At 41.0% G+C, this 23,661-nt stretch overlaps 1 protein-coding gene across 3 annotated transcripts in view; it reads left to right on the top strand.

Moving 5' to 3' along the window:
* The window catches only part of zmat4a (zinc finger, matrin-type 4a), an 81,889-nt gene that overhangs the window by 39,989 nt on the left and 18,239 nt on the right, over positions 1 to 23,661 (top strand). For all 3 annotated transcript variants that reach the window (XM_015006545.2, XM_015006546.2, XM_015006547.2), the window contains exons 4-5: positions 6,048 to 6,204; positions 17,228 to 17,449. In XM_015006545.2, the coding sequence (XP_014862031.1) occupies positions 6,048 to 6,204; positions 17,228 to 17,449 (379 nt within the window). The remainder of the gene's footprint in view (positions 1 to 6,047; positions 6,205 to 17,227; positions 17,450 to 23,661) is intronic.

Raw genomic sequence — 23,661 nt, 5'->3', positions numbered from 1 at the left:
ATAACTTCCTCCTGACCTGCTTGTGCAGAATCTTGAATCAGAGCTTTGATGTCGAATTATGAGTGCCACCTTGGCCAAAGTTTTGAATTCAGGGAACATTTCTGCAACAGTTGGTACATATATGATGATGAATCTCAAGAGATTTTTCTGCATAAATGAAGAATTATTAATAATAAAAGACTCTCTGGACGAGGGGTTACCTGATCCTCACTTAAACTCCTCCACTGGTTCTCCTGGCCATAACTCTGCAATGCACTGACGGCTCATGGATGGGGAGACGGATTTAGTCCAGGTCAGAGAGGATGATGAAGTAGAGAGTAAACGTTAGTTTCCCTGATCACAGAATTCTGAGGAACTGGAGGGACTGAACAATATTAACAGTAGTTAATCATTACTGATTTTCACTCAAAGCAGTGATGAACAAAGAGGGCCTGTGGACTCTTTGTAGAAATGCATCCATCCCTCCTTACACAAAGAAAAGGGCTGGTGTTAAATGTGATTGGCCGGTGTCAGTGGGCTGCCGATCTAATGGTTTTGTGTAAATAAAATGTTTGGATTGTTGGTCCCAAACCTGTTGACGTACTGGGAAAATGTCTGGTATGCCTGATGGCCAATCGGCCCATGAGCAGAGCAGCAGTGATGATCAGTTAGACTCCACTTAATGTGTTTTATTTTGTTTTTGTGGTTTGCCTTGGTGCCTTCAAAGCATCCAGAGGTCTGAGTCTCAGTAAGGTCCAGGCTACTTGTATAGTTTTGAAGACATAAAAAATTTTTTGGCATAAAGTTGGTTGCAAATAAAAAAATTTAAAAAATTGTCCTGGCAAGGAAAAGCAGCCACTGCCAAAAGGCTGACAAAACACAAGCCATCCATCATGCTTAAGCTAATGAGGAAAAGTGTCATTCATTGGTGGCCTTGCATGTTTCTATTAAAATTTAAAAACGTACATTAACATTTTTCCGCAGCTTTTTGAACGATTGCACATTAATCCAAAGAGACCAACCAGGATGTATTCCCTCCTGCTGTTGGTTTGGCCTGCAGGTTTAATATGAAGGTCACTTTACTGTGTGTGCGCTGCAGCAGCTGTGGGGTATAGTGTCTGCTTAGTGTTGCCTTCATGCTTCGCTTGGCAGGAAAACACTGGATTATCCACAGCTATGTTGGGAGCCAGTCTTTTTTTTTTTTTTTTTTAAATCTTGTCCTGTCCTATTTCTTCTCTGTGCACCTCGGGGGACATGCGCACGAGTAGCTGGAGCTCCCCGGCCTCCTGATTTAGCCCAGACATTATCCTGCACCGAGCCAGGTTGGGCCCGGCCAGATTCTGACTGGCCGTCACCCGGGGGATCGGTGCAGCGCTCAGATTAGCTACAAGGAATAAAACGCTGGAATCCCCCAGCGGTGGGGAGAAGGGGGGGGAGTGGAGGGAGGGGTGGAGGTTTGCCACCATTTGTGAAGCGGTGGCAAAAACAAACGGCACCAGCCCGGTGCAGTGAGACGTCACACACCGCATCTTTGTTATGGCGCAAACACGAGCGAGGCCAGGGACGCGAGGTCTCACTTCCGCTCAGATGAGAATGTGCTGCTCGGCGCTGACAGCAAAGAGAATCTACTGCCTGCAAATCAAAAAGATTATTTTATTATGCCTCATGTGAATAGAAAGAAGCCCAACCCCCCTCAGCCTCCCCCGCCCCTCCCCTCCACCTTCTCCCTTCCTGTCTCCATTAGTTACATATTCTATGAAGTGTGGCAGAGACCTATATTGTACCAGTGCAAAATTCTGTTATTTCTCATTGTGGAGCCGAGATTTCGCTACAAACGGCAGCCGAGGCAGAGTGTGTGTTTGGTTTGTGATGACTCATGAGGTTCTGGGGAAACAAATGGAGAAGCAAGATATATATATATTTTTTTTTCCTGCGACGCCTTCTGCTCAAAAGTCCAATGCAGCTGAGACTCTGTCTGCCTGAGACGCTGCGACTGTCAGGCTGGGAACACACACCTACACCACTCCATTAATTACATTCCTCTGCAATTAGTGCCTCGTTTATACAGCTTTAATTAAGCATGAAATTATGGATCCCGCCTGTTTGAGGTTAGCATCTCATCTCCTGTTGCGAATGCTACTGTGAAATCCTTCGCATAAAATGGAGTTCTGCGCCTGATGCGTCCCTGGTGGCTGAAGAAACAGAGGCTCCGGAGAGTTTCTACATGAGAATTAGTAAAGGACAAGACCAAGGGCAGGAGGAGGGGTTCTGTGTGTGTGTGTGTGTGTGTGTGCGTGCGTGTGTGTGTGTGTGTGTGTGTGTGTGTGTGTATCAGAATGACTCACAGCACGGAAGAGCTTTTCTGTTATCACACTCTGTGGGGGGAATAGCTGCGGTTTTCTCCTTGTGGACATTGGAGTTGTTTGCAATGTTGCAGCTCACAACACGCAGAGTTTCAGTAAAACACTGAGAGTGAAAATTCAGAAAGAGTCGAACTTTAGCTACTTGGATAGTCTATTAACCCTGCAATAGATCCGTTGTGTTTTTGAATCAAGACTTTTCCATGACTGACAGTGGAAAACCGATTTAAAGTGTTCCTGGTTCCACAGCAATTCAGAGGGAAAGACGTAACCAGGAGCTGCTAATCAACTGTTTCATTAGTTCACTGGTCTAGAGCATACAGGGTTGTTTTAGCGCAAAGTTAAGAAGGAACGATGACATTTTCCTTCTTCAAAGGAAAATTGTGGTTAGCATGAGAATAAGTTACATTAATTGCCAGATATCAGTGCAGGGATACCTTGCAGAAGAAGTGTGAAAGCTCTCATTGGCTATAATCAACCTCGTGAATGTGCTGCTCCCTCTAATGGCAGAAAAACAAACTCACTGTTACAGGAAAACAGTTTCACCAGTGGCTATGCTAACTAACCTTAGCATTCATGATAGGCTAAGCTGATAGGGAAAAACTGTATCACAGCGGAGAGCAAAGGGGGAAGTGGCACGTACATGTGAATGATTGACAGTGCTAAGACCCGCCTCCTGGCTCTGATTGGTTGTTCCTAATTAGCACTTAGAGAAAGCAGAAGCACTTTTTTTTCACCATTATCTGTCTCTTATTATACTATCATGACATAGTGACAGTTTCAACAAATCAAATATGTTTTTGTAACAGTTATGTTCAGCAGCTTTAAGTCTGGCAGCGTTGAAGTTTCTGAACATTTCTGTTCTGTGGGATAAAACAAAATCTAAATTTGAATGTGTGTAAATAATGTTAGATTTTCTGTATTGAATCACCTAAATAACAGCTTATTTATCCAGCTCATCTATCAACTGGATGTTTGCTCTCTTCAGTTCAGAACCTCCCACACAATGAATCTAGATTCCTCTGAGGGGAAGCTTTTATGTTTGAACCAAACACTACTCTTCTATCACATAAAAACCGCTCCACTGTGAAGTGTAGCGTACCTTTTTTTTTTTTTTTAAGAAAAAAATGAGACTTAAAGTGATTTCACCTGCCTCTCTAAGCGAGTGTATCATTACCTAAATCATTAATTAGCGTAATTACCCTCCAGCTTGAGTGTGATGCGAAATAGATGCTTTCACGTCGCATAAAATTAAACGTTGATCCATGGGTCACATGACCTTCAGCCGCTACTACGGTATTCCTAACGGTGTGGAAAACAGGGACTCTGTCTGCTGCTTTGAACAACCTGAAAATGTTACCTGGGTTCACCTGATCACACATGAGAGCTTTCATAGGAGCAGAGGAGTAAAATGATTCATGGTTGATTCACGTCTCGATCCCTGTTTTTTTTTTTTTTTTTTTTTTTTGGAGGGGGGGGTTCGAAGCAAACGCAACCCAGTTATTATAAATGATTCAATGATTCTCTCCACATTTACATGGTTGGTTTGTTGGCTTGACTGTTTTTGTGTGTTTCTAAAAAGGCTTCGGTTACTCCAGGCGCCGCGTATCGCAAGAAGAAACTCTCCTCATTCTCGAAGGTTCCGAGTTTTAGTCGCCGCTGTTGTTCCGACACATCCATCCATTAACACCGAGTCTCTTGAGGTTAATTTTTCCCCTACGACGGTTGTTGGGTTGCTGTTACTTCTTGTAAAATATGCAAATAATAGCAGTGGGAAGAAAACAAGTAAAAAAAAAAACAAAAACGTTTTGAAGTCTTTATGGAAATTTCAGGGGATGGAAGTAACCGCTACAAGCTCTGGCTTCCTGTTTTAATGCTGATTTAATCATCAGTGAAGCTTCGTGTGTGAGACGAGACACGAAAGGCTGCTCCATCCATGCATAAAGAAATGTATTTTTAAAAACCAACAACAGAGGAACATGACAAGTAACCATCGTGATTTAAAAAATAAAGTCTTAAACACAAAAAAATATAAATAATTGAGCTTTTCTCTGAAAAATGACAGTGGTGTCCTTTTTGGTGTACTAGGAACTTTAGCTCTGTGTTTTTTCTGATCAACAGTCTGTTTTTTGATCTCTGCTTATTTTTGCATGCAGTTACTTCACAGTGACGTTTAATGGGGATGCACTGATCCACATTTTTTTACTTTGATTCAGATATCTGATTAGTATCAGGCAGTACCAATCCAATTTAGAAAATAGTCCTGATTTTATTTTTTAATGGTGTTTTTAAACAGACATAATTTTACTAAAATATTAATGTGTCTGATAACTTTGCACCAATACGGCACACTTAAATACATCAATAGTTTCACAAACTTGGTCGGGCAAGTAAAAACAACACAACTGCAATCTGTTCAATCAGTCGGTGCAATTAGAAGTAAAACAGCCGATGTGAAAGAAATGATAAAGAAACTGAAACTGAAAAACAATGGGTTGACCACGTTGGCTAAACATGTAGAATAAACTACAAAAAAAACCTTTCAAATGGTTCAGAAAGTGCAATTAGGAATTCAAAATAAAATGTAAAATATTAAACCAAGATGTCACTCAGAGACAAATCATAGAATTAGACTGAATGCAACTGATGCTAGAATTAAAAAAATAAAATATTGGGACCATTACAGATATTAATATTGGAGTGGTGCATCTCTACTGAACTGCAAATCAGTTTTTGAGTCATCTCAAAAACTGACGGAAAATATCAGATAAAACAGTGAATTTCTCCCCCCTGAACAGCCTGGTGAGTGATGACCAATCCCTTCATTTTCGCTTTTTGTGTTTCTCTGAAGAACAGAGAGGAAAAAGTTCCACCGTATCGACTAATGCCGAGAACACAAGAGTCCTTCTGCTGGCCGGGGGAAGGTGATGGAGTGCTGCTGAAAGTAATTGAGTACTGCTGAAATCCCAGATTGGATCCTTTGAGAGAAGAGAGGAAGGACTGAAGTGCTTAACAGCTCTGCGGAGTCGGTGCCAGCTGGCAGCATTTGCATTCTGGCTCTTTTCCAGCATTTTTAATGAAAATGTGAAACAAAGAAAAAAAAAGTCCCGGTTTACATTTGCTTTCTTAATTAATTTGGATACTGTCTAAATTGACAGGGAGTGTGGATAGATGTGTTAACAATGACTGCAACAATGATGGATGCATATGTTAACAATTAATTATAAAACACTTAATGAATACATTTCACAAAATAAATAAATCTACAGTACCCCGTATTAATTCTAACTGCATTCATGTGGAGTTTATTTTTTCCAGCTGCTCAATGCACTATGTTGAAAAAGTTTCAACACGTTGGAGAAACGAACTGGTTAAGACGTGGTCAGAGGTACAACAATATTGTGATTTGTTATGATCTTCATTTTTCTTTCTGCTATACTTTATGACCTATAAGGATTTTCCTATTGCATATAAAACAGAATAACATTTCTCAGAAGATATCAAAACCCACAGCAATTAATGAGGTGAAGAAGCAAACCAGATTGCACTCATTGCCTCTCCTGTAGAGACAGTCTCAGTCTGATGATGGGTGGGGAAACGGGCTCCATGGCAACGTCTATCTCCCAAAACTGGTACCTGGTTTTGTTTGAAGTTTGGGTTCATGCCTCATCCATCAGATAATGTTGGCTCCTTTCTTTTCCTTTGCAGGGCAGCGATGAGAGCGACGTGGACAAGAACAAGTGCTGCACGTTGTGCAACATGTCCTTCACCTCAGCAGTGGTGGCACAGTCTCACTACCAGGGTAAAATCCACGCCAAGAGGCTCAAACTGCTGCTGGGAGAACAGCCTGCCATCACAACCAAAGGTATGTTCTATGGTAAAAATGCTCCGAGTATAAATAATGGAGGAGCTGTGTTGTCCAAAAGTTCATCCATCCATGCAATTTTAATGTAGCTGTTCCATGTTCTCCATTTACATAGAAAATGGACAATGTCCATTTGTCATAAACCACTGAAAGGTGCAGTTACCTGTCTCGTATTGTGATTGCATATATTACTATTAATCTGGGCTTCTATGTCAGCTTTAAGCAAATAGTCCTAGCTTATGTGTGGATCAACTAACTGCTGACAGCGACGCTGAGAGGAGGAAATTTCTCTCTCAAGAGGTGTGGTTGACCCTGTTGCTAGGTGTGGTTGACCCTGTTGCTAGGTGTGGTTGACCCTGTTGCTAGATGTGGTTGACCCTGTTGCTAGATGTGGTTGACCCTGTTGCTAGGTGTGGTTGACCCTGTTGCTAGGTGTGGTTGACCCTGTTGCTAGGTGTGGTTGACCCTGTTGCTAGGTGTGGTTGACCCTGTTGCTAGGTGTGGTTGACCCTGTTGCTAGATGGGACTGTGGTTGGTGTAAACACAAAACAAAATAAGAAAAAAAAAATCCTATATTTGATTAATGCATCATACAGTCTAGACTGGATTAAAAAGTGTCGCGATGAAGAAGTTATTTATAGTTGAATATATTATCATACAGCATTGAAAATATATGCTGTATATTATCACAGTATATATAAGATATGCTCAGGTTATAACAGAAAATAGGATTAGCTACCATAGCTACACGGATGATACCCAGCTCTACATCATGATGTCACCAGGTGACTCTGAACCCATCTACTCACTGAATAGATACTTAGAACAGATAAATGAGTGGATGAGACAAAACTTTCTTCAGCTGAACAGAAACAAAACTGAAGTTATCTTTGGACGTAAAGAGGAGCGAACTAGAGTCAATGTGCAGCTTCAGTTATTACAACTGAAAACCAGCGATCAGCCCGAAACCTGGGAGTAGTGATGGACTCTGACCTGAACCTTCAGAGCCACATTAAGACAGTCACAAAGTCGGCCTTCTATCACCTGAAGAACATCTCCAGGATTAGAGGACTGATGTCTCAGCGTGATCTAGAGAAACTCATCCATGCGTTTATCTTTAGCCGCATTGATTACTGCAACAGCGTCTTCACAGGTCTGACTAATAAATCAATCAAACAGCTGCAGCTGATCCAGAACGCTGCTGCTCGCATTTTCACTAAAACCAGGAAGATAGAGCACATAACACCAGTTTTAAAGTCCCTTCACTGGCTCCCTGTAGCTCAAAGAATAGACTTTGAAATACTGTTGTTAGTTTATAAATCACTGAACGGTTTAGCACCACAATACATTAAAGATCTGTTATTGCTGTACCAACCGTCTAGACCCCTCAGATCTTCTGGTTCTGGTCTGCTTTGCATACCCAGAACCAGAACCAAACGAGGAGAAGCAGCATTCAGTTTCTATGCACCACGGATTTGGAACAAACTTCCAGAAAACTGTAAAACAGCTGAAACACTGGGCGCCTCAACTTAAAACCCACCTGTTTAGAGTTGCTTATGGTTAAATTAGGATTAGAGTGTGGGTTTTGATGTCTTCAATGTATTTGATGTTTTTTTTTTTATGTTTTTATCTTTTCTTTTTATCTTTTTATTACTTTCTTTTCATTTCTCTTTCTCACATGCTGTTTTTATTTTAATTATGTAAAGCACTTTGAAATGCCTTGATGCTGAAATGTCCTATACAAATAAAATTTGATTTGATGATTTGATATGCTAATTGTCTTATTGTCACAATAAGACAATAATTATTGTGTTTTGTCACGGCTTTTTGCAATGCAAGTCACTTTACTACATCATCTGTTTGATATTAATGTGGACACTCAGCAGTCAGTAATTCACTGTGATTCTTGCTGGTGTTGTTGGAACATATCATGTTGTCAGTCTATTAGTTCACCACTTTACTTCTGAAATGATGGGGAAACATTCATTATTGCCCAACATCTGGCTAAGGATCTGCTTTCCTCAAATCACTGAGTGAATTACTCCATTTTTATCACACACACACACACACCCACACTCTCACTGCACAGGGTTTTCTTATGTTGTAAATGTGTTTTTACTGTCTGTTATGTTTCTCTTAGTTCTGTTTTTATATTTAGTTTTCTTACTTTGTGTGTAAATTCCCATCTGTCACTTGCTGCTGCTGCCCACTGAAGAGAACAAAGGTTGTAGGGATCTTCTGGTTTTTCCTCGGGGTGACTGAAGGCTGGCATAATCGTGATCCACTAACAGCTGCTCACCTTTAATCTTCTTACAAATCGGCAGCTGTGGAAATAATGAGCAAAGGTCACGGGGCGTGAGGGCTTCAACACGAAGCCAGAAACTCTGCAAACATTTTACTGTCAAATTGGTGTGAAAGGCAGTCACACACACACACATACACACACAGCAGTGTTTATGTGCAGAGTTTGGCCGTGAGCTTTATTTGTTTACAAGCGCTTCCTGGCTCTCTGCTTGACCGGGTCATTTATATGCACTCCACAGCTCCGTGTTTTTACTTTTTGCTCTCGGCGCAGCTGAGGCGCTGTGCGGACCGATAGGGCGGTGCGCATTGATGGTGGTGTTTATCTGAGCTCATGCATTGTTCAGCCGTCCTAAATGTGTTCATTTATTTCTGTGGTAAGACTGAATCTAATTAACAGAGCACCAAAGTCTTGGTCAAAAACAAGGAGGAGACAAATTTTTTGCTCTTATTGCACAACCGCTGTAGAATTTTCACTTCAAAGTGAAGCACAAGATAAAAACAAACAAACAAACAAAACGCTGTATCTTTAGACCAGAAGAGGCTACTGTATGCTTGCTTTTTTTCTTTTAAAGAAAGAAGCACATTAAGAAATGCATTCCTAAATGAAACCATGCAGAAATTCCTAGCCGGTGTTTTCTCGGGTCATGTGCTGCGTTCACAGCCTGCCGTTAGTTCACCTGTGGGCTCTGTTCATTTTCATCCCGGGGCTCTGCATCGATCTCTCGGCTTCTCTTTAAATCTACTCGGCAGCTTGAAATATTTATGCTCTCAGGCAGTGATTGAACCAGAAGTTGATGCAGAAACAGGGGGTTTGCTGTTTTTTCTCGTTGCAGAGTTTGTGTTGAATTAATTTATCTGGTACTATAGGGCCAAACTGTCCTGAATTTTGCATGTTCCTATGCATATTGAGAGGGTTGAGAAAACTGGAATGAAACCACAGTTTGAAACTTTGATTTATTCTTTCAAACTGGTCTTTCTTTGCCGTGAGAGAAGTGTGTAACCGTCACGTCCTACACAGCTAATATTAAGAACCTGACATTATGCTTGTAAATATTTCGTAGCTGCCATGATAGTTCTTGTCAAGCTGATGTTTGCTTTAGGAGTTACTGTTAAGTTATTAGCATGATCCCTTTCAGTAAAACTACATCTGTTTGTGAGTGTTATCAATAGTTTATTTGTATAACACGTTTCAGAAACAAGGCAGTTCAAAGTGCTTAAAAGTGCATTAAAAACACAAAAATACAAGGCTCTGTGGTGGCGCATTGGTAGGAGCCTGAGTTCTTGGCGCGATTGTCACAAGTTCGATTCCTGGTTTGATGACCTTCGCTGCATGTCTTCTCTCTCATTGCCCACTTTCCTGTCTGACCACTCTCAAATAAAAGCCACTAGTGCTGACAAAACCTTTAGAAAAAAGCATACAAAATAATAAAAGACTCCATACAGTAAACCAGGAAACATTACATTTTAAGTGCATCAAAATGTTGGTCAATGTTTTATTTCTCTTATTTTATTTGTGATGACATCAGAGGAGTAGTTATCGTCCTGCCTTGTGTTGACAGTCGACAAATACTCATCAGACAACACTAGGATACCTGAGTGTCAAAGAAACTGAACAAATTTAAAGGGGCGGTATTATCTAAAATTGATTAAAAAAAAATTTAGCTTTCATTATGTTATATTTCGTCATCAGAAACATACTTTTACTGCCTTAATTCTTTCATGCATTTTTGAGAAATCCTATAATCTCCCATGGCAACCATTCAGCCGCGCAAAATGCCTGGGTGGACATAGCTCCGCCTTTCAGACGCAGCTCCTCCTCTCAGGCTATATCTGTTAGAAAGCAAATGAGGACAATATGATTCCTGTGTACACGTCAACCTGAACTGCATAACCAAGATATTTCTGATATGCTCTATTGGGAAAAAAAACAAAAAAAAAAACGGCCAGTATTCTGTGAACCATATGTAGAGGTCTGCTGTAATGCATATATTTATAGAAAGCAAAACAAATGCCTGCTGAGACATAACAGAGATGTTGTAGAGTGGGGGTTCTCCAATCCAGGCCTCAAGGGAACGTGTCCTGCAACTTTTAGATGCGTCTCTGCTTCAACACACGAGTCAAATAATGAGGTACCCAGCAGGACCCTGGAGAACTTGACTAGATACTGAGGAGGTAATTAAATCATTTTATTCAGGTGTGTAGGGACACATCATAAGTTGAGGACCGGATTTGAAGACCCCTGCTGAGCCTAAGGCAGACGTCAACATCAGGTTTCTCTGTTCTCATTGATGAAATATGCCAGAAACACACCAGGATTCTCCCATTTTAGCATTGCAAATGTTCAGGTATGCAGCACATTGTTGTGTTTCCTAGAGTTAGAGTGGCTCTGAATGCTGTGTGATGATGTAGTGCTCTGACAGCACACTATGCTCTTTGCTCTCCCTGCCATGTGTCAGTGACAGACACAGTCATTAAGGATGCCATCTGTGGTCAATGGTTCAGAACAGGAGAAGCACCAGCTCAGCCAAAAAAAAGGGGGGTTGGTTCAGTCATCCATTGAGCTGACACCCTACTACCGGGGCCTCTCCCCACAAACAAATATGAAAAACGAGGGAAAAACTTTTACGCTTGCAAGTGTTTTTCACTTTTTCTCGCCAGGGTTTCTACAGCCTTGAATGTGACATCTGCAGTGTCCACCACCGTCACCATTAAGTACAAAGTTTAACATCTATTTAATGATTTTACCCCATTACGAAGCCATATACACAGTTATTTTTTACCGTCAGAAACAAAAGGCTTTAAGGTTTTATCAGTAAAATGTTAAATGTGTTGCTCTTTGTTAATGGAAACTAAAACAACTGCAGCCTCCTGGACAGAGCTGGTTTTATGCTCTGAAACTGTTAATCAAAGCTCTGCTGTTGTTCAGGCACCCAGACACGTCCTGGTGGATAAATCCAACACACCTGGAGCTCTGGGATATTGATTACTACATAAACAACGTCAGCAGGTAGTCCTGTTGATCTGGTCTTTTGGGTCCAACTCTTCCTGCCAGCTGGCACCAAAAACACAATCCCACACATTTTAAATACTCTTATAATGGACACTACCAATGGTTTAGTTAAAGCCTTGCTGGATGCCAGTGAGATAAAAGCAGCTCCGGAACTTAGACTATTCTACATAACATCAGCCACATGAATGTATATAAATGTTACTTTCACTTTTATTTTTAATGTCATTACTCTGTAGGGAACCAGGGAACTCAACACAGCCACTGTTGTGTTGAGTGTAGGGATGGGAATTGATGAGTTTATCGACACCGCTTCCATTATTGATTCTCATTGAGAAATAAACTCTTTAATTCAAAATATGCACCATGTTGTATTTGATTCAAACAAAATTAAAGCTTCCTTAAATCATAACACTCCCACTTTCTGATGCTCAGTAGGACTTCGATCAGGACTTGTAGAAGGCCAGTTCAGACCTGTCCAATCTTTTGCTCTTAGCCATTGTTTGTTTCCAGCTGTGTGTTGGGTCATTAACCTGTTAGAAGACGTAAGTGAGACCAGTTTCTAATGACAAGCAGCACATTTCTCTCCAGAATGCCTTGATGGTCTTGAGCTTTCATGGTACCCTGGACAGATTTAAGACACAATGTGCCAGATGAAGCAAAGCAGCCCCAGAATGAAAATATGTTTCACAACAGGGACAGTGTGCGCACGTATGTGTGTGTTTTTTTCTTGGTAGGCTACATTTTTGAATATGTGAACACTGAGTTGATGTGACTTGCTAAAAAGCTTCAGTTGGTCTCATCTCCCAAAGGACTTTCTCCTAGAAGCTTTGTAACTTGTCAGTATGCATAGTGGCAAATTCCACTCTCACTTTTTTATGATTTGCTTTCAACAGCAGTGTTCTCCTTTACCTCAGACAAACAACAAATGGTGCAATCTGAACTGACGTGCCTCAGAGTTCACCTTTCATTTGTTATGGAGGTTGTTCTGCCTCTTTGGTTGCCATTCGTGTTCTTTTCAATTTGTCATCAAATTAGGGGGGGGTGTTTGTTGGGTGCTTCTTTGAAGGCTGGAGCTATAACAACGTCAGTTTTTTGTTTTCATACAGCCATCAGGAGCCATTTAGTAATATTAACCATGACGAAAGACTATGTCCAAATCCAAATTTATGTAATGCAGCAAATAGAGATTTCCAATTAACCTTGTCAAACGTCTTCTCTGCAGCTAATAAAACAATTAAACTGGATTTATTTTGGGGCGTTGCTGTAGTTTATTAGATTGATTAGTCTGGGTTTTTTTTATATTTATAGGACATTTACGTATGCATGGTGTGACGCTTGAACTCAATATTGATTAGGCCAAACTGGACCTCAGTAACTCCAGGGCTTGCTATATTATGATTGATTGATTGATTGATTGATTTATTTAATAGTATTTACATACCATCATAGTCTAGGATTAGATTGGCAAACACCCTCTGAAGGCACCTCTGTTCCTCTGGGTTGCCCCTCCATCTGGTAGCATAATAAACTGCAGCTTCCCCTTGCTGTTGTTTAAACATGTAGTATAAAGTGGCCAGGGACTTCTGATCCATAGTTTAATGCAGCCGGTGCAGTGTTGAGCTAAAACCATCTGCTTCTGGGGTGGGGAGCAGTCCTGCATTCTGAATGGAGCTGGACCCTCCCTGAAGGCTCGGCGGGTCGCTACAACAGCACAGCTCTAATGACAAGCATCATGTTTTCATTTCTTCCATGTCTTGATGGGCTGTCAGGTTTTGTCTATGACTCTAGACGGTCATCTTCCAGACACATCTCATATTAATTAAGAGCCTTCATCTTCACACCCAAGTGTGAGAAACTGCAGGTTAGAAACAAACTGTTGCAATAGACAAGTAGAGTTGACTGGGAATACTTCTGATTTAAAATGGTGATACTTACTTGGGGATTTGCATAAGTAATTTCTTCCAAGTAACGTTTCAAGCAATTTAGGTCAGAGTTTATGTCAATTATTATTTGTGCGACTTAATTCTACCTGGAGTTTTAAACTCTAGTTGGCATCTCTGTATTTATTCATTCTTTTCTTTATGACTGTTTTACTCTGAGTTGGATCAGGACTTTAATGGCTATGAGGTCAACTTAATCAAATGACCTCAGATGGACCTTTCTAGAACTCTGAGCGATGACTAATGGAGGAGAGGGGATCGCTTTTTTTCACACCTTCATTTAAAAACTAGATTTTATGTTTTGGCTTTGACAAAAAGCAAAATGAGTTCCCTCTGACTCCTTACAGAGGAAAGCTGTTGTCCAGAGGTGGCTGGATCCTCTTCAGATTTTCTGCTACACACTATAAGCTAAAATAAGCTTTTGGAAAACACTTTTACAGAACACACACCTGTTTGGTAGCAGACTTCAGTGTTTTCATCATTATCCTGTAAAGCATAGGTGCTGAATTGAGGTTCCATTGTAAAAACACTTGAAATATGAACAATCCTTACAGCTGCTTACAGGAGTATTGAGACAGAGACAGTTACCATCCACAGGTAATGAAAAGGATGACTGTTATATTCCACTTTAATGCTAGAAGACAGAACCCCTGAATTTGCTGGTTTTGTGCCGTTATTTTCAACACTGTTAGGCCAATATCACATTTATTTGCTTAGATAGCTTCACCTTTACTTCACCTTACCTATTAAATATAAATAATGATGTAATAGTGGCAGTAGAGACCTACAAGACTGCCAGTCAGTGACTCTTTAAGATGGACTGGTGGGTGTGTCGGAGCCGGTGCTGGGAAAAGGTTGAATGGATATATTAGTTATTTGAAAAACTATCCTCTAATGTAATTGTTATTATCCTGGGTTGGGTCATATGAAAGCCCCTCGGTGTGCAACCAGGTGCAGGCGATGCAGACAGGACGATTCAGTTCAATGCATCAGTTTTTTAAGATATAGTAGGACGTTCTGAGAAAACTGTGGACTTTGAGTTTGAACAAGCACGCCTGACGGCTCCTCCCTCACGGAGGCAGTCCAGAACCTGGAACATCAGGGTGTTTCTCCGCCATCAGCACTTCTGCAGCACACCGGCAACCGGGTGTGAGCAGTGCATGCACAAGCATGATTGACACTGCTAAGACATTCCTCCTGGCTCTGATTTGTTGTTTCTGATCAAGACTGGTGTATTTCCGCAAGTCACAGTAGGATCACTGGGGGGAGCTGGGAATGATTCATTTAATTAATTTTTTTTAACAGATTACCTGTCATTTTATACTCATTCTCCAAAAATGAGCCCTCATAGAGGGATAATATGAGTGCTGTTGGAGGTAAACCTGTTTTACATGAACAACTTCCAAATCATCCATTTTGAGTGAGAGCGGCGCTTCACATTCAGGCCAAGTTACAAAAATTTGGAGGTGAACATCCAGGCGCTGCAACAGGAAGTGAGGTCAAAGCACAAAGGTGCTATTAGTGCGCCCCTCCCCCCCACTCCCCTCTCACACCCGGTTTAAACTGTAAATCTACCTTAAAATAGCTTCAGCTAAAGCCTGGCTGTCTGCCAGAATTATAATACATCTGTAGTTACAGAATTATCTCAAGACTGCAGAATTCATGGTTAATAACTTTCTGTACGACTGCAAATCCAATCATGGCAATTGCCAACAACGGCCTTGCAAAATATGTGCATTGTTTTACATCCACTGAACTGAAATTAGTTGTTGATGATGTGCAGCATCGTTCAAAGTTTGCTTATAAAACGAGAAGCTATAATTATGAGACATAAAGCATGGTTACACATCACGCTGTTGACTTCAGTAACTGTTTATGTTCTGTGATGGATTCAGTAAATATTTCCCTCCCTGTGAGTTCAGAAGAGCAGGATGTCTGTATTGTTTTCATCTGTCATCCCAGGCTGCCAGATAACTGCCAGCATGTTGCTGTTCATGATGCGTCTCATCTACAAGAGTCGTTTAAAGACTGTTGATTTCATAATACCTGAGCTAAATTGCCATGCTTTCTGGACAAGGCATTAAAGCTGCTCACTGAACCGACAGGAGGGTCTAAATGTGGTCTGACGTTGCATTAGTTATTTGAAGAGGTCGTCCTACAGCCGCCGAGCCTCGGATGAGAGCTGTGCAGAACCGAGCGCCTGCTGCTGTGGAGGGAAGCTTCAGCCACGTGCTGACAGCTAAGGTTCCTCACAGACTGCTTTTTTTTTTCCACTGGATTTGCCATTTTGAAATGTTGACTGGTGTAATGGTACGTAATGGGACAGCACTAAATGTTGACTTAGGGTAAGCTGAGCGCTGGAGTGTTAAAACCGATTAAGCTGATAGTGCCATTTTGTATCAGGAGCCCAGGGCGGTGTTTGGGGTTAACGCCGTCATCCATGCGTGAAAGTACAAACGGCCCCGCCTTGAGAAGAACGGGCTATTTCCTCCGTTTGCCAAGGAGAATTTAGCTTCTCCTCTTCAGGCATCTAATGAAGATAACAGCTTGTTATTCTGAGGGCTCCAATCAGGGCCGCGGCCGCCGTTTCAGCGTTGCAGATCAGAGCTTGTTAAATCCTTTGCGTTGTTCCCTTTCTGCTTGCTAAGGCAAACTTGTGTTTTCACCCCTGATGGCTGGCTGTGTTCTTGTATTTTTAGAAAACTCGGAAGCATAAGTTGCTGTAAGGCAGCTTGTAGCTCAGCTTCTTATTTAGTGTGTTGATGTTTTGGTAGATATTTTAGAGCAGTGGGATCCACAAATCCAGACCTCCAGGAGCACAGAGGACTCGAACCACTTTGCATCCCAGGAAGCAATGTGTGGATGGTCCATGGATGTCTAAGTTTAAAATGGTATATGGTGTAAACAGGATGATGTGGTTTTTTTGTTTTACATCATTTTTATCCATCAAGATGGATAAAATGTCTCTGTCTGTCTGTCATGAATGTATTTTATACTATTCTCAGTTTTTGGCCATAAAATAGTTTTTTCTGAAATTTTTTTTAGTGAAATCACAATTGAAAAACTATGAAAGACATTCAAACTGAATCGAATGGAGTTGTTGGCATATTGTTTTTTGACCCTATAATTGTTTTTTCAGTTTACGTCTAAGATTTGATTATTTGTCAGATTATTATGCATCTGCCTTTCATTTTTTGTGGGGGAAAAAAATCAATGCTCTTATATTACAAACATCACAGAAATGACACAATTATAAAACTTAATCTCATATTATGCTTCACCTACCAAGGGATGCATGACGGATGAAGATAATCTTGGGTTTTTCTGGCTGTCTGACTAATTTGGTTAAGAATTATCTGACCGCCTCGTAGAAGATTGGAATGACCAGATGGTCACATGATCATTACATAAAAGTAACGTTCCTGGTCGTGTTGCAGCAGGACACTGTGAACTCCACACCATTATTGCACAGGGACTTTTCAGAATGAGATCCATGAAAGGAGTTGCTGTTCAATGAAATTCAACTTTGTTTGCTTTTGATGAAACCTCTGCAACGAACGTTCTACAAAACACCAGCATGCATGGCAAAATAGGAAACAATAGACCTAACATACAGACCTAAATCAGCCTGAGATTGATGCGTCGATAAATAAGATTTACCTGTAGCCTCACTGCAGGTAAAGCCTTTTCTTTAAACTTGCTGACCAAATTGCAGACGTTTGAGGAGAGTTTATCATCACGTTTGTTTCTTTCCTGGTTTTCCTATCAGAGGCATCCCACAGTCCTGTAAAGAACTCCCCAGAAACTTCTCCCATGATGTCACCGCGACAGCGCCGTGACTCAGACCGATACTGCCAGCTATGCAACGCCTGGTTCAACAACCCCGGCATGGCTCAGCAGCATTACGACGGGAAGAAGCACAAGAAGAACGCCACTAGAGCCGATCTGCTGGAGCAGCTGGGGCAGACCCTGGACATGGGGGAAATGAAAGGTACGGACGCCTCTCCAAATTCTTAAATACGAGTACAAAAACGGTTCAGGGTCACACACTAGAAAAACTTCAATTTAAGGTCCATGATCCCACAGAAATGCTGCCAAACAAATCTACATACCTGTGTATGAAAAAAAAGATGTATATTTCTTTGTCCAACTTTTCCTCTCAGTGCACAGACACAGATTTTAGTTTTGCAAGTCACAAAATATAAAAGTGCTTCTCCATGAGGAATAAGGATCAAGTGACAGAGTAACCAGGTTCTTTTTTCAGAGGTTTTGCTCCAAAGATGACAACTTCTGTCCCGTCAGAATTAAAACGAAGAAGGTTTAGTGTCATTAAGGTTTTTCTATCTTCAAGAGATGCCTGATAAATCGATTTATCAGATTTTATGGATGGATATGGTGGAGAACCATCAGCATAACGGTGGAAGTTTATCCCATGTTGTCTGATGGTTTTTCATGTTGCAAATATAAATAAAGAATTGGTCCAAGCGTAGAGTCCTGTGGTACTTAACAAGTAACCCTGGAGTATGAAGACGATTTATTATTTATATGAACAACCTGGAATCTGTCTCACATATCATCATCAATGTAACCCACATTGTTTTCAGGACATCGTCTTCCTAAAGAAAAGCAAAGTTATTACCATCGTACACTCAGGTTATTCCATTTTCAAATGATTTTTTTTTTTTTTATGCTTTGCCCATAATCTCGTAAATCTAAAAAACTGCATAGGCTTCATCATACTAAAAAAAATCCATAGTTATTCCATTCGTAGGTTTTACCTTCTCAACCCTTATTACATTTTTGATTACTAAAATGGTTGTAAATACAATCTTTTCCCATATGGATTCTACTCTCTAGCAGAAAATCTTCAGGCGCTCTGGAGTTCTGCAGTTTCTAAAATACAGCAACGGCTGTTCTTTAAACTAAATTATATCTGAGAACCTGTAACTGCTTCAAGTCTTGCTGATTGGCCAAACGTTTGCTCCAAACATGCAGATCCGCATAGTTTTACATTTGTGCCCGGCTAATTTCCACCTCATCTGTTTTCCATTTCGCTGTTAAGGAAGGCGTTTTTATAAATATTAATGATCCATCTAATCAGACACCATATAGAAAGCTAACCAGCATAACATGTCGCATGTGGCTCATCAGGTTGTGCTTCAAGCTGGGAGTCATAAATTACCATCAAATCAATTCCTCCACTGAAAACATGTTGGCTGTGTGATCCAGAAGGGCCCATAAACCTGGAGCCCGTCTCACTGTAAATCTGAACTCTGACTTGTGCTGCGACTGTCAGTGGGACTTCTTGGACTTCCACCAGCCTGACAGGCTATTGCTGTTTTACAAGGGAGGAACAGAATTGCCCTTGTTGCCTGTCTCCTGGTCACTGTGCGTCAATAAGAGTTTCACAAAATCATTTATGCCGGTGAAGGATGAGAGGAGAGCAGGAACTGCTCTAAACCGATCAGGCTCACGCTCATTAGTTAAGACTTGGTTAGTTTGTACAGTATCCTGTCTGTGAATCTTCAGCTTCCTGACTAACTGGCAGTAACAGGTGAGGGGTCTTCCTCCTATCCTGGTCCCCCAGGGGCCTGTTCTCTCCCCATTCCTTTTCGCTCATAAATGACTGCAGCTCAGATTAACCTTCTTTGAAACTCCTGCCGTACAGAAGACACCACTGCAATTGGTCTCATCTACAAACAATAGCTGCGTTTCAAAATTGCGGAAAATGATATTCTGAAAATAAATTTGCTTGATAGAAATGTGGCAGTTAAAAAAAAAAAACTTTTTGCATTAGGATGAGGAGGTTTTTCAGCTGTATCAAAATAGATGTAATTCACAAAACTGCAATGGAAACATTTTGCGCATCACACCAGTCACATGATCAACAGCCGGATGTTACTACTGATGAAAACGAAGAAGAAGAATATGACAGGAAGTGGTAGAAGGATGACGGTTTGCTTTAGTTTTTTTCAGTCAGTGTGCAGCTGGCTCCTCCAGATCTCTCACAGCATCACAGTTCATGCATCACAGTTCATAAAAAGTTGAGTCATTTGAATCCACAGCTTTTCTGTTAAATCACACTGCAATTTCCCCAAATCACTGCATAAGTCGCCTCTTTCAAGAATGAGGGGTTTGTCTCTCCAACAACTGAATAATGTCTGCTCTGATTGGCCATGGCGGCATTATGAATATATTTCATGTATCTGTTTGCATCCATTGCTGCCGTGATTTTTAATGACTCATCACGTGAACAAGCTTATTCATGTGATTTTAATTTAATTTCTAAAAACTGAGACACCTGCATCAGTTCTGCTCATTTCTCTCTGCCTTGCTCAGCTACATAGATGTCCTCCTGGACCAGCTACACCAGGTGTGGGCAATTACTTTTCCAGAGGGCCCACATTAAAAACGTCAGCACCTTAATTTGATTAATTAATAATTTTAACACTGTCTCAATTTTTGTGCACGCAAAAGTCCTGAGTCAGAGCGTTGAATTCACGTGTTTCTAATATGCCTGTAAATCTGATGCAGAAGCAACATCAGCCAGCAGCAATAGAGGAACAATGTGCTTCTCTTGGGTTATATTTTTGCTTCAATAAAGAATCTGATGGGACACGGGAAAAGGCTACAGCGTCCAAAATGTAAAAAAAAAAAAAAAAAACAGTTCTTCTACCACCTCTCTACTTTCCTTCCTACCGTACTTCCTTCGATGTTCTCTGTTGACTCTTGAACGAGTTAAAATAAAAACAACTCATAGAGGTAGCCTAATTTTGCCGTATTTAGTTGATATCGCTGTAAAAATGGTCATAAGGTGCTGCACATCGGTTTGCGCGCCATGATGACATAGTCATATAAATTATATGGCATGAATCCAGTGATTTGATCAAATCGCCAAACATGTCAGGGAGGAGAGGGGATTATTTGCTATTTCCAAGTTTTGTAAATACAGCTGTCTAGCAGCCTCGACTTGGTGTGCGACTGGAACAAGTCGGAAGCCAAGACGATGCTGGCAAAAGCAACTTGACAAAACCATCAACATGAGGTCACTGCAAAGGCTGCACAGTACACTCTTGTCAGAAACCTGCAGAAAGTCCAACAGCCTACACAGATAAACGGCTCCTTTGTAAAGAATAAAAGGTTGTTGAATCGTTTGGTTATCTGAGCTGGAAGCTGAACCCCCAGACGGCCTTTTCATCGAGCCCACGACCCGCCCGCCACTTTCCCGTCTTTGTCTTTCTTCTCCATCTCCTGTTTCTCCTGCCATCAACTTTCTGCTCGGCAGCACCGCGGCGCTAAACTCCGTCTTTATGGAAGCTGATGCATATTTCATCCTATGGCAACATTCGGTGTCAGATTGCACATTTCCTCTGCTATCTGAGAGGCGTGTGAGGACAGCAGCGGGGTATCAGAGAAAGCGTACGGCCGAGCAGAACGCCAACGAGAGAGGAGCGAAAAATGGGAAGAGATGGAAGGGAAGAATGATGAGTGCACTGAGTGCATGATGGGAAAGAGATTTTCTTCATCCAACATTCCCTCCTTCGTCCCTTCTCGGTGCTGTCTGCCGGACTTAGCACGCTGCGGCTAATTCTCCTCTCCACATGCAGACGCTGCTGATTTTTCCTGATGGGGATGATTTGCCTCTTCAGTCCTAATCAGCGGACTGCAGAAACACATCTTACCAAGTGTTTTTGTCTTACACACGATCATAATCCCGTTTGACATCACTCTGATGTATAAAACTGAGTCTGGTCTGGATATTCAGATATTATCTTTTCTACTTTGAACACAGACTTTCTCCTAAAATACTTTCTTTTGAAATGCAGAATAGTGTGCGTTTCTCTGGTCAGCCAGTTTGGATAAAGCAGATCATGTGTTTTATGTGTGTGGTGTAACATTGCTGACAGGCTGCCTTTAATGTTCTGTGTGCCCAGAACACGTCCAACAACACAAACATGCTACCTGCCAAGTCTGGGACAGGATGACAGAGCCGTGTTGGCAGACCTGCTGCTGTGGTCCTGCTTGGTCCCATGTTGGCACTGACCTTGGCCCCGTCACCATGGAAACTCTGTTAACTCTGTTCCATCCTGCACTAACTTTTTCTTTGCTTTCTCCACACACTTAGAATACTGATGGACAAAATCTGTGGAATGGATGACCTTTATGCTCGGTCAGGTTCTAGTTATCCTTCCCAATCGCCCCAACACGTGAACACAAATCCAGTTTCGTCATTGAACATTAAAACAGAGACAGATTTTATTCCAAAGTTTATTCAGAAATCACTTCATCCCAACACGGCAACATCTTCAAACAAATGGTTTATTTGGTGTAATGTCACAATAAATATGATTTCACTTGAGACATAATGTCGTTTTGGTTGGGAGGAATATTGATGTTGAAAACAAAAAGGGTTGAAAAAACAATGACTGGTGCAAAGTTATTTTATGTTTTTGTCACAATTCAGTGTCAAGCAGTTAAAAATATTGCATCTGACTTCAAAATTGGACGCCTGGTTTGACATGACAATTACGTCGAGTCTGAAGGCATCATAAGAGCACTTCCTGTAAAACATGGCCTCATCATTGTGATGCTATATTTTTAACACCTTAGCATCTTTTTAGTGATGTGTATAGTTATCTCAGTCAGTATCACCTGTGGAGAATGTAGAACAGTATTTTAAGCCAGCAATTAACAAAAGGCTTATTTCCAAGTCAGTCATGTTCCATATCTGACACATTAAAAATGAACAATTTCAGTCTCTCTGTTTCTCTTTCCCCGTGTAACTCAGTAACAACGCCTGTTCTGGGGAATGTTCTTTCAACTTGGCTTGTACGCAGCATTACTGGATGGAGAAATACACAATGTTTTTGCCCCCCAAGTATGTTTGTTTATTGGACACAGACAACATGAATGTTTCCGTATAGTTTGACTGATGGGGAGTTTCAAATGCAGAGTTTCTCATATCTGCATTTGTTTTTAAAAGTAGCTATGAAACAGCTCGTGTACTTAATGTGGCCTTTTATTGTCACACGTTCATCTTCCATCAAAATGCTTTTGCAGCCTATAATCTTTTCCATAAACCTGCTGTAGAGGAATACCCCAATATTTTATACCAGAAGGGATCCCATTGTACTATTTTTTTAATAATGAAAGTCAGACATTGTTCAGTGACCACACATGGTGTGTGGACATTGAGCTGACTTTGTTTTCATAAATTCCTAAAGTTTTCAAAGCTGTTTTGTCTCAGACCTTTTAGCCTCTGTCAGTATTCTTGCAAAACAAATAAAAATAATAATAGGGCATTTTACACTAACCTGTGTTTTGTTTTTTGTTTTTTTGTTTTTTTTTTCAAATATCTTTAGACTTATGGTTATTTGACCACATTTTCAGCAATGAAAAAAAAAATCAAAAAGTAGAAATGAGTAGCAAAACTTCAAAAAAATACCCAAAATTTTCTGCTATATTTTCTTAATATACCTCCGTCAGGATCCCAGACTGAGAGTTAGTTTTGGGTTTTGGTATTATTTCTGTTCCTTACTTCTTTATGTTATTTCCTTTTTTCAACTTTGTTGATGTTTAGACTTCAGATGTGTACTGTTACTTCTGCTGAAGTTTCGAGTTACCACGGCGACAAAATTGACTATTTTTCAGGATTTGCATATGTACCTAGAAACACATCTTAACTTTTTGTTTGTAGTTCAGAAGTGTAAGAAGGCGTCATTTGTTCAGGATTTTTCACCTCGTTCTCACAAACGCAGATTTGGCTCTGCTGTCCTGCATTTCGGTCAGGTTGTAGCCACGAGGGTCTGCTTTCACAGAGTCTGCTCGGTTTTACTACAGTTTTCTGACAAACGCCTCACAGCTGTGGCTACAATGCCGCAGCGCGCCAAAAATCAGTGTGTGAATGTGTGAATTGGTGAGTGAATGAAGCTTTACAATTACGGGACATTTACCATAACTCAGCCTGACTCACAAATCTAAACTGGCCTCTTGACAACATTAAAGACCAGAGTCATTACACACCGTCTGAACCCTATCAGCCGTGTCATCATGGATCAGTGTCCTAGCAACTATACCGTCCCTCGGTGTTTTGTACTTTCTCAGGTGGTTGTGAACTGAAGAGTGTTTCCTCATTTTATCCGTTCTCTCTCTTGAGGCAGCTGAGGTCAGTCCTCACTCTGCCAAACATCCCAGCAGACGTGC

Source organism: Poecilia mexicana, unplaced genomic scaffold (assembly GCF_051168715.1).
Source record: "Poecilia mexicana isolate PSO_F unplaced genomic scaffold, ASM5116871v1 scaffold_9, whole genome shotgun sequence".
Taxonomy (NCBI): domain Eukaryota; kingdom Metazoa; phylum Chordata; class Actinopteri; order Cyprinodontiformes; family Poeciliidae; genus Poecilia; species Poecilia mexicana.
This window is presented reverse-complemented; position numbering and strand designations above follow the sequence as displayed.